We start from the raw sequence: 12173 nt of genomic DNA on the forward strand, positions 1-12173 counted from the left end.
TTCTCTCCCAACCCTTCTGTCTTTGTCTCCCAGTATCTGTTTGTATCTGCCCCTTCTGTTTCTGTCTCCCTTCCTCCGTCTCTTCCTCTCCTTTCTCTCCTTCCCATCTGTTTCTTGGCCTCTCCCTATCTATCTTCCCCATAACCAGCATGCAACACACAAATATAACAAAGTATCTATGGTGCACATTAAGAAAAAAAGATTTGAAAACCAATTTCTAAAGATTAACATCCTCATCTGAGGAGAAAATCACACACTCAAAAGTAAATAACTTGGCTTGGCAGTGGCTCACATCCATAATCTGAGCCTTTGGGAGTCCTGGGCAAGAGGAACCCTTGAGGAGTTCAAGACTACCTGGGCAACATAGTGACACCCCTATCTCTATATAATAAAAAAAAATTTTTTTTTAAGTAACTAGCAAGCTATTTGTTCTATGGCTTTAGAACTGTAACTTTACTATGCACGAAAATAACAAGATTGACCACAAATTGATAATTGTTAAAGCTGGATAATAAGTACAAGGGAGCTCATTATGCTGTCTGCTTTTGAGATATGGTTAAAATTTTCCATTTTGTTTGTTTTTCCAAAGAAAAAACAAACTTAAGAATTTATTTTATAAATTGTTCTTCTGTGTGTTTAATTGTGATCATTCTTACAGAGGCAAAGTTAAATTCTCCCAATGTCCCATTTGATCTTTAGATCTTGTTATACGTTGTTGTTTGGGGATTTTTTTGTTTTTCGCTTTGTTTTTGACACAAGGTCTTAACTCTGTCACCCAGGTATCATCGTAGCTCACTGCAACCTCAAACTCCTGGACTCAAGCGGATTCTCCTGCCTCAGCCTTCCAAGTAGCTGGGACTTAGCACGCATCGCCACGCCTGGCTGATTTTTTACCTTTTGTAGAGACAGGGTCTCACTGTTGCCCAGACCTCAAGCAATCCTCCCACCTCGGCCTCCCAAAGTGATAGGATTACAGGCGTGAGCCACTGCAATTGGCCTATTTAAAAACCTACCCATTGATATTTTTGCCTGCTTCTATTTCAGATCAGCAATTATACTGGCAAAATTATAATGACTTCGATTTACAAGGTAGTAAGTAGCAAGATATTTACAGTTTTCACTTGTTTGGAGCTGTGGAAATACTGCCTCTGAGGAGGAGAAATAAAATGCCAACCATGAGCCGATGGGAATTTTTCTTGCACAATAAAAATATTCACTATGGGAATAAGAGAGGGTCAGAAGGAGGGAAGATACTTCTCAGCTAAAAACCAAGGACAGGAAGTATTAATTATATTCATCAAAAACAAACTTGGAAACAAACTGCATCATTAACAACAAGAAAAACTATAGGTGGGGTTCAGCTCAATTCCTTTATCACTTCAGCCATTACAGAGATTGGTAAAGCCACCATTTTAGACTGCTAAATATTTATTTAAAACAACAGTTTACATATACTAGGCTCTCTGCTAAACAATTTACATGAAATCTCTCAACAACTCAATGAGGTAGGGACTGCTATAGGCCTTATTTTAGAAGTGAGAACACAGAGGCTTGGTGAGTGCCCAAGGCCAGCCAAGAGTGCAGCTGGCATACGGTCCAGGTCGGCTGGCTCCAGAGCTGCCCACCTACATAAGAGAATGGGACCCTAGGAACACTTGTGGTAGACATAAAACTGCCTGAACTCAAGGGCATCTCAGAGGAATCTCGTGTCAGTATAAACACATACATTTCAAAGCTTTCCTTCAACCATCTCACAGGTCCTCAAAACAATCCTCTAAGGTGGGCTGCACAGAGGACAGTCTCTCTGTCTTAGAGGTAAGGAAATAAAAGATCAGAGAGATCAGACAAAAACTGGGATGCCTGGACTCCAAATGCAAAAGCACTGCCACCCAAAGTGACACAGGGCCCTTCTTCCTCCTCTTCTCTAGAAACCTCAGAGTGCTGGTGTGAGCAGTAATTGAGGCTGTACATGATGTGCGCAGCGCCAGGCCAGCCACATCATAAATGCTCAACAATGTTAGGCATTGTTAAGTAACCCAAATGAAAAGAACAGACTGGCCTCCCATCAGGTCACAGAGAGAGCCTCAGATTTTCTTTGTTACTAAACAAGGGAAGTGTGATGACCTCAGGAGAGAGTATTTAGAAAGAAAGCGTAAGCTTCTCCAAAGCACAAGTTCTAAAAGTGTATCTGTGTGGCTGGCACCACATAAAGCATTCGCTGAGCCAACTGCTGAAAAGAAGCATTTAGAAGTGGGCCCTTAAAATAAATTTTTAAAGTTCAAGAAGAGTTCACTTCACAGACATTATTAGTCTTTGATTCCACAGTACAGAACTACAAAACTATCATGTCCATGTACAATATCCATCCACAATGTGTGTAAATACAAACACATGAACAAATAAAAGTAAAAAAAACAAGCAAAACCTGAATTCAAAAGGCTACTGTCCATGTTTTCTTTCACATCTCCAGGGGAAAGGAATAATTAGAAAATTCACTATTCAAAGTAGAGCAAAGATTGTTAAACTAAATGTGGTCATGGGGAATAGATACTGCTGTAAACACACATTTTCACAAAGTTGGGGGGCAAAATTCAAGTATTATAAATGCTTGTATATCCATAGACTATTTCTAGAGGGACACACATGAAACTCCCGAGTGACTGACTGCCTATAGGTGGGGAAGCTACATAGGAGAGAGGTACTTTTCACTAAATACCCTTTTAGAATTTCTTATGTAAAAGTACTTTTATATACATTAAAAAAAATAAATCCTACTGCTAAATGTAACCATTTTGCCACTGTCAGGTTTCTAGAAGAGAAAGACTACCCTTATTTTAGCAATAGTTGGGGAGTTTCTGAAGATACCATTTAAAAACCCACAGTGAGTTCCAAAGGAGACAAATAGTCACAGTCAGTAGAGCACAGAGTAGCCAGGAATGGGCTCTCCAGAGCAGACAGTGTGAGTTCAAATCCCAGGGTGCCCACTCACTAGCTCTGGGACCTTAGACAAGTTACCTAACCTTCTGATGCCTCAGTTTCCTCATCTATAAAATGGAAATAATCATAAGGCCATCATGAGAAATAAGTATATTAGATCACAGAGAGTGCTGAAACAGTTACTTGGTGCCTGTACAGTAAGCATTTAATAATTATTAGCTATCTTTATGTTTACCATTGTTTCTTTGACACCTAGGCCTCAGTAGCAGGTAGCATATTATCAAACTACATTTATGGCAGAACCGTCTTTGATAGAACAATGGAAAACTTGACCTTATTCAATTTTCTCCCTGACCTGGGATGCCTAGGACCCTGAGTGGGTGTCAATAAACACTGAGTTAGGATGTTCGTAAAAATGGAAAGCCTAGATTACTTATCCATATGTTGGCAGCTGTTTTTCCCAAAAGATAAATAGCGCTTCCAGTCTTTAAGAAATGATCACTGAGGTTTGTTAAATTCCCTCAACTACAAAACAATAATTCCATTTACTTTCTCTAATTAAATATAATAACAAAATAAGGAAAACTCATTAATAAGAAAGAATTCCTAGAATGACACCTTCCCAGATGAAGCCTTAACCCAAGGCAGTCTGCTATACCAGCACTTTTTTGATATTTAAAAGCTTAAAAGTCAGTATTATAATTCATTTCAAGACATGCTGGAGTAAGGCTTTAGTTTTTATGCCAAAACAAAAATTAAACCAGCCAGGTATATACTAAATATCCAGTTTACTCCCAGGCCAAGATGTGACCTAAACTTTCTTCCAGCTCTTACAAAAGTCTATTCATCTCTGCATTAGGCATCCAACTGCAAAATGGAGATGATAATGCCTAACACTAACTCGTTACAGATGTAAATGAGAATGTGTTCAGCATTTTTGAGCAACTTGGAAAAAATAAGCGATGTATTAACTGAAGATGACTTTAGCTGCTCAGATGCCAACTTTCAGGGACAAATAAACTATCTCCTCCCTTAAAACGTTAGACTTTGTGAGTCTACTCCATCTGGATGAAGCTCCTCTGAGCATGGAGCCCCCTGAAATCCCAGAGACAGAAGGGGGATACTGTACACAAGTCGCCAGGAGGACAAGTACGTTTCACCTACGGCACTGGCCTGGCGTGTATGGTTTAAGCTGCATGTGCGACTCCAGGCAGGCTTAGAGTTGTAAAGAAAAGAAATCAGGTTGGAAAATTAATGAAGCCTTTGTTTATTTCTTCATTTCTAAAAAGAAAAACAGTAGAACTTATGGCGCTATAGCAGAAATCCTACTTGTTCTAAAGTGAGCTTTACATTTCTACTATTTTAAATCCTACACGAACACCATGGAAAAATCCAAGTATCATCACATCTCTTAAGTACAAACAGCCTTTCTGTTGAAGCATGGGATGATCAGTCTTAGATCAATTTTGAACGCTTCTGGAAGCAGCAAAAATGACCACCACTCATTATCCTCAATTCACTCCCGCCCCCCGCGGGAGTTTTTTGTCATAACAAAAAACTAAAGACAAGCAACAGGAAAGAAAAGAAATCAAAATAAATGGAATTGAAAAGCAAAGTGTTAGAAAGAAAGGAAAACATAAAACTCCTTGCTTTAAGCTTTACTGAAGGAAACTTAAAATAAGCCTCCCCCCCCCGCAGCCCCTGACCCAAGTAAGCACTCTGCTGGACCCATTCAAAATGCCTTCTTAAAATTGGGTGTAATTTCTCTTTCCTCCCTTGAAAAGAGAGAATTCCTAAAACCTCTTCGTGGTCTGTAGATAAGAATGGGGGTGGGGGGAGAAATCACTGGAAATTCTGTATCCATAAATGGTAGAGCCGTGTTCCCTTTGTACACGATACTTAATGGAAATCGTATGTTTTCACAAACGCGGGTCGACCTTTTTGACACACAATTCCCAATTAATGGTGAAAATTCCACAACGTGGGCTCTCAGGGACGTTAAGGCCCGTCGAGTCGCTTTTTCAAACTTTCTCGGGCAGAGCCTGCAGTTCGGGGCGGGTGCCGCAGCCCTGCCGCCAGACTCGGCCGGCAGCGCCCAGGGGCCGTGGAGAGAGAGAGAACGAAAGCAAGAGGGAAGGGCAAGGAGCCGGACAGCGAGACCCGGAGGGCCGGAGGCGGGAGCGCGCGGCGGGCGAGGCCTAGGAAGGGCCCGGCGGCGGGCGGGCGCGCAACGGCTCGGGACCCCTCCCCTCGGCGGCCCCGGGCGTACCTTCCAGGTAACAGCTGGAGGACGAGGAGAGCCCCTTCTTGGATTTGCAGCCCACCAGCTTCAAGCAGATCTCCAACATCTTCCCGCGCCAGCGGCGTCGGGGTCCGGCGCCCCGCTCCTGGCTCGGCCCGCGGGCCCGCCTCACGCCCGGCTCGGCCCGCGCGCCCCCCCGGGCGCCCCCGGCCCCGCCAGGCCGCGCTCACCGCCGCCCGGCACGCCCGCGCCCGCCCATGGCCGCGGCCGCGTCTCCGCCTCGGCCCGGACGCGCCCGTTAACAAAGGGCTCGACCGGGCGCCCGCCAGGCCCGCCCCCGCCCCCGCCCCCGCCCCGCGCTGCCTCCGCCCTCGCCTTAACCCCCTCCTGGCCGCGCCGACGCTCCCGAGGCCCAGCCTGGCCCGCAGCCTCCGCTGCCTGCAAAAACCAAGCCGCGGCCAATGGCTGTTTTAACCCGGCAAGGCCGAGCGCGGCCTTCGGAGGCTCCTTCTCAGCGAAGGAAGCGCGATCCTAACACCCGGCGGCCAGGAAGCCTGGCGCCTCCCCGGGCCGCGCAGGCCTGCTCGGCACCACTTTTGAAACCGCGCGCATCTCCACGGTGGCATGGGACGTCCCCAACCTACACCGCTTCTGGCGAGTTTCTCTGTGCGCAGTGCCAGGCACACCCTAGGCCCCCAGAATATTGGAGATAATGCAAATTCCTCTGGAATTACCAACACTAGTCTCATTTATGGTCGGCAAGCTTACTGTGATTGAGGGTGAGGCAGTGGGTGTCTGAGGAATGAACAGTCAGAGCTGGAACCCACATGACAGCTACACAAACGCCCGACACACTGGTCAAATCACACATCCAGGCTACGAGGCAGTTGAGAATAGAAGGGGTGTGAGTTCAGAGGAACCGGAATTTAGTCTCCACAGTGAATGCTGGAGAGAAAGGGACTGCATCCCTTCTTTGCAGAGAGAACTTTTTCCCATCCTTTGGTGAGTGCCATGGGGTACCCTTGTTTAAAATCCATTTCATTGCTGTGCTCGGCTCAAATCTTTTTACAACTCTGATTAGGACCGACCATAGAAGATATTGTAACATATTGTAAAGTAGCAATAATAATAATGTGTTACTGGCACAGACCCAGAAATCTAGATAGTGGGAAATAAGGAACCCAACTGCACCAAATAAGTTAAAAATCAGGTAAGTTCTAATAACAATAATAAAAGGAGTCTATTTAATAAATAGTATCAGATAACTGAATTGCAACAGGGAGAAAAATTTAGTCTGCATCTTACAGCCATGAATAATAAGAGCTGACATGTACTGAGATCTTACTATGTGCCAGACTTTTGTGAGAAGCATGTTACACTCATTACTGAATTGCATTTACACAATGATCCTGTGAAGAAAACAGAATTATTATCCTAATTCTTCTGGTAAAAACTGATGCTCAGAGAAGTCAAGCACCTTGCCCTTGGTCCCACAGCTGGAAACAGGCAGAGATGGATTCAACCCAAGGCTGCCTGGCTCCAAGGATCAGGCTCCTGGCCAGTGGATTAGGCTGCCCCTTCACACCAAGAATAAATTCCGCCATGTAGATTAAGCATTGCATATCTATATCCTTGGTCCAATAAGTAAGGTTGTCATTACATGTATCAGAGAAAGCCTTGGTTAAGACACCCCGGCTAATCTCTAGCCTATCCTATAATGACAAAAACCTGGGTATCTTCAGTACACCAGGAATGGTTAATAAAATCTTTACTTAGGTCTGCCAAAAATAGCACATAAATATTCAAGATTGGACTGGATGTGAGTGGCATATATCACAGGAGTTCTCAGCCAGGATGTCATTAACTTTTCAGAGATGTCCAGCCAAATTCTGATCAGCATACAAGATATATTTTTACTGCAACTGAGTGGACCTACTGTTAGTGTTGTAGTACCAGATCAGGCCTCATGAACCCCCAAGAAGGCACTGCTAGGGAAGTACACAGTTCCAGTCATCTGGAGACAGTGCTACAAGGCCACCAGGTGACACGCGCAGTGACTCTGGAAGCTTTCTAGATTCTGGGACACATTGTCTTCTGCTGGACAGTCTTCATGTAATGACTGCTAACTTGTTTAGTGTTGTCTCAAACCTTTCAAACTCTACATATAATGCAAAAAATAACATTCAAAAGGGTTCCACCAATACAAACAAGCTAAAGAAAAAATACAGTATCTATTTTGCTGCCATTTTGGAAAGTTTAAAGGCCTTGGATCAGACTATAATAAAATCTTATTATACAGCATTCAGATTAAAGGGCTACATTCAAATTGGCAGCTGAATGCCAAGAATTACATATTAATAGGCATTTTTGAAATTCTAACCATATCCTTGAATACCATCTATTAATACTGGCCCAGATATTTGTTCACATGTGCTGTACTTTACATTGGAATATAAGTTTATTTTAAAAAGCTAATGACTATTACTAACATTCTGCTCTTGAGTCTAAAATGACCTTATCCTCTTAAATCCTCTTAAATGAGTAATGCTTATAAACTGTGTCCAGATCTTTTTAAATTTAGTTATAAAACCATACATCAACAGGTCTAGCAAAACACTCTGAATTAGTGGCAATAAATATTGAAAATATTGCCCAACTGTACACTACCATATCAAACCTGATCTATTCTTTCCAGATCCAGCTTTTGATGCCTCTGAAACTCATTTGCAAGATATGAAAAGCATTCTGTTACAAGCAAAGGAGAACCTCAATCTTTTCACAAGAGGGAAGTATGGCCCAAGGATTCCCTCTGATAACCTAAAACATAAAAGTCATCAATTAAAAAAAGAAAAGAAAAAGAAAAGGAATAAAGAAATTAAAAAGGCTGTGAACTAACTTGTTTGCTATATTGCATTAGTTTAGGAAAGGAATAGGCTTTTAATGTGCACCTGGTATGTGCTAGAAGCTCTTAAGCCTCACAACAATCCTATGAATTTTGTATAGTTTAATTCCATTTCACAGGTAAGGAAACTGAGGAGAGAAAGGGGGGAGACGATGGGGAAGTACTCTGTTCAAGTTCACGCAGCTAGGAGGCAGTAAGGTAGAAAGGCCTTGCACTTTGCAAAATGGCAGAAATTTTCCAATTGAAGTGAAAGGTAGATAATATGAGTAAGACCAGAGGTAGAAATAAAAATCAATAACTGTTGGGAAAATATATCTTAGAAGAAAATAATTCAGGGACTTAGGGCTATTTAAGAATATTTTAAAATATTAAGAAAGAAAAAAATAAAATCCTTAATTACATTAAAGCATGTGATCTGAGCAATGTTTCTAAAAGTAAGGTCTATGGACAGCCTGTTTTGAATAACCTGGAGTGCTTACTTAAAATGCAGATTCTTGGTCTCTATTCTAGACCTACAGAATCAGAATATGTGGAATAGACTGTATCTTCAAGTTCTCACATGATCCGTGTGCATATGTAAGTTAGAAAACCACTGTTTCAGAAAAGTGAAGAATTGCTTCTTGTTTTTTCTGGGAATAGGATAAACAGGAATCGATATTTCTAAAATTTATTCATTTGAAAGCAATTTCTGAATTTAAGAAATGTGTAACTGTAGAACAAGTCACCAAAAGAGGACTCTTCTCTGAAGAGATTAGGAGACTGAATTTTTTAAAAAATTCAGAGTTGTATTTTTTCAAAACTGGGGCAGGTGCCCACCGTAGAATTGAGTCAAGGGAAGGAAGGAAGCAGGATTCGGGACGTGGAAGCTCCACCTCGGAAAGCAAGACTGTGGTAGGAGCGCAGGTGGAAGGGAGACAGGTGAATCTGGCATGAGGTCTTGTTTGGGACCTCCAGGACCAGGTGATCCCAGGTCTGACTGACCCCTGCACTGTTTCTAGCCCAGCCAGTTAACGCTAAGGGGGAACCGCAAGAATTGTGAGCTACATGCTTGCGGTTTCACATACTTGTGCCAACAAGCCCACTTCCTCTGCTTCTGCAAACGCTGCCCGGTGAGAGCCTACCAGGTTCTCTAGCTCTGTGGGTCCAGCACATGTGTCCAACTAAAGAATAAGATAGCTTAAAAGATCCTATCAGGGCTGGGCGCGGTGGCTCACGCCTGTAATCCTAGCACTCTAGGAGGCCGAGGCGGGTGGATCGCTCGAGGTCAGGAGTTCGAGACCAGCCTGAGCAAGAGCGAGACCCCCGTCTCTACTAAAAATAGAAACATTTTAGCTGGCCAACTAAAATATATATAGAAAAAATTAGCCGGGCATGGTGGCGCATGCCTGTAGTCCCAGCTACTCGGGAGGCTGAGGCAGTAGGATCGCTTAAGCCCAGGAGTTTGAGGTTGCTGTGAGCTAGGCTGACGCCACGGCACTCACTCTAGCCCAGGCAACAGAGCGAGTTTCTGTCTTAAAAAAACAAACAAACAACAAAAAAAAGATCCTATCAGCCATATCCATTTTGCCACTGTATAAGGACACATACGTATCCCTTTAAATCTCACAATTTTTCAATCAGATAGAGCTATTTATTGGTCATGAGTTACATGTCACAAAGGCCTAGTGACTCTGGCCAGGGCAAACAAGGCAACAGGGAAGGCAATGCAATGAAGGTTAAACGAGCTGTGACATCACATAAGCCTTAAGTGCTGAGTCTCAGATTTGCCTCCCTGTGGTGGCCTGGGCAAGGGACTTCACTTCCTGAGACCTCCATTTTCTCATCTGTAAAATGGGAAGTGGTCATAAGAATAGTTATATCATAGGGTTATAAAGATCAGAAATAATGTATGGAGAGTGCCCAAGGCACAGAATATGCTCTATAAACCATAGCTATTGTTACTTCCAGAAGAGTACTCCTGCCACGTCAGGTGGTGGGTACTCCACTACCTGAAAGCACAGTCTGGAGCTTTTCCAAGGGACAAGGAAATCCATTTATTTGATTAAGGGAAAGAAACATTAGCTTTGAGGCAGGAGTAACAACTAACGTTTATATGTCACAGACAGCCCTACCTTTAATCCTAAAGCCAAGGTTTGCAACCACAGCTTTGGCAAAACACAAACGCCACACTCTCACATCTTCAATGCGGCCCAGGATGTGGTGCGCAGACTGCACATGTGACTCTGCTTCAGATGACACTGATTCTTCTGTTAGTCCCCTTGGTACTTCCAAGGCTAAAATTCTCAGTAAGGGGCCAAATCTGAACTGCCTTAGAGCAAATCTGCTTTCTAGAAAATCTCAGTATAGTACGACTTTACCATATTTTGATACTTAACAAGTTTAAAAGTAGCTGTTAAACATAATCATTTTTCTCCAGAAGGAGAAAACTAATATTAGTATCTTATTTTGTTTTCATTAATTTTTATTTTTAATCAAAGTAATATACACACATGGTTAAAAATAAAACAGTACTAAAAGTCTTGTAAAAAAGACTAAAAATAGTCCTGTAAAAATCTTGTAATAAAAAACAGCAGTCCCATTCCCCTTTCCCCAGAGGCAGCCTCCTTCAGATTTCTAACTAATAACCCTCATCTTGCCATTTCTGGATTCATTAGCTTTACACATTATCTATTAACTTATTACAGTAGTATTAATATTATACCATCACCATCCATAACCTCCCAAATGAGTAAAATCACAATTTGGGGGTAACTCATAGTCAGTGTTTACATAACTATGATGATGCAAATATTGTTCACTGTTTAGCCAATAATATCCTATGAATGTTTTCTTTATTATACAACTTTGTTTATCCTGGAGATAATGCCTAGATTTTTTTCATTTGATTAGTCTTCTATATACCTATTACTATTTTTCCCCCAAATACTTCAAAGATCTGTCAAATCTGGTGGTATTTTTTTCCAAACACTAAAACACTTCAAATATTCTCAGTTGCATTTACTGACTTACTTCCCCATTTTACTGGAATTCATCATCCAGTAGCTTCCTGGGGGGTAAATAAAAGGTGTATGTCTAAAAAATACCTTTCTTTTACCTTGATAGTTTGGCTGGCTATAGAATTTTAGGTTGAAAATAATCTTCCCAACTGAATTTTGAAGGTATTTTTTTTCTCTACCACTTTCTGGTTTCCAGTAATGTACTGTTGTTTAGAAATGCAATCCCATTCTGATTCCCAACCATTTATAAATGACTTGCTTTTTTTCTATTTGGAAGCTTTTAGGTTCTTCTAATAGTCTCGGTGCTCTGAAGTTTCACAATGATAAGGCTTGGAGTAAGTCTTTTTCATATTTTATTTATGCTGGGCACTTGGGGGCCGTCCAATCCAGAGATTTAAGTCGTTCAGCCCTAGAGAACACTCATTTCACCGAGCTCTGAAATTTTTCCTTATACTTATTGTCTCCTAACTTCTCTTCCTATTTTGTTAGTTCTCTTTCTGGAATTCCTACCAGCTAGATATTAAAGCCCTGGGATTGAGCTTCTAATTTTATCTGTTCTCTCTTATTGTTTGTGTCTTTATGTTCCATATTCTGAGACAGACTATTTTCCAAGTGTTCTGTTGAATTTTAAATTTTGACTATAATGTTTTTAATATGAAAGAACTCATTCTGATTGTTATTGTTTTTAATAGCATTCTGTTGTTTGAGGTTTGCAATCTTTGAGAGTTCTCTTTTGAACTCTTCTGTTTCCTGCATTGTCATTATTTCCACCTAGTTCCTCTGTTCTGTGAATTTGTTTTACCCTTTATCTATTATGCCAGAAACTTTCCTCTAATGTCTAGGGAAATTTGACTGTCCGTTCACTATATATGAATGAGGAACTAAAAAGATGACTGGAAGTTCTGTAGGCATGGAAGGGGCACAATGACTAGGGGGCTTCAAAGAAAGGAGATAGTGAACTCACTTTTTCAAGAGCATCTCCAAATGTTGCTATCTATGGGGCTTTTCTCTAGGATCATTAAATTTATTTTTCCCAGAAAAGAATATTTCAATATCTTCTCTGTTCGGGTCGTAGCTAGCAGGTATTGAAAGGGGG

At 41.8% G+C, this 12173-nt stretch overlaps 1 protein-coding gene across 3 annotated transcripts in view; it reads right to left on the reverse strand.

Annotated features, from left to right (window-relative positions):
* Positions 1-12173, reverse strand: part of ABL1 (ABL proto-oncogene 1, non-receptor tyrosine kinase) — a 124262-nt gene that overhangs the window by 41882 nt on the left and 70207 nt on the right. The window contains exon 1 of one of the 3 annotated variants that reach the window (XM_045563734.1): positions 5207-5644. The exons of 1 other annotated variant lie outside the window; for it this stretch is intronic. In XM_045563734.1, the coding sequence (XP_045419690.1) occupies positions 5207-5285 (79 nt within the window). In that variant the 5' untranslated portion in view covers positions 5286-5644. Of the gene's footprint in view, positions 1-5206; positions 5645-12173 lie in introns of those variants that run through there. One more of the 3 variants, XM_045563735.1, reaches the window with a different exon arrangement.

The sequence above is a fragment of the Lemur catta genome, chromosome 10, assembly GCF_020740605.2.
Source record: "Lemur catta isolate mLemCat1 chromosome 10, mLemCat1.pri, whole genome shotgun sequence".
Taxonomy (NCBI): Eukaryota; Metazoa; Chordata; class Mammalia; order Primates; family Lemuridae; genus Lemur; species Lemur catta.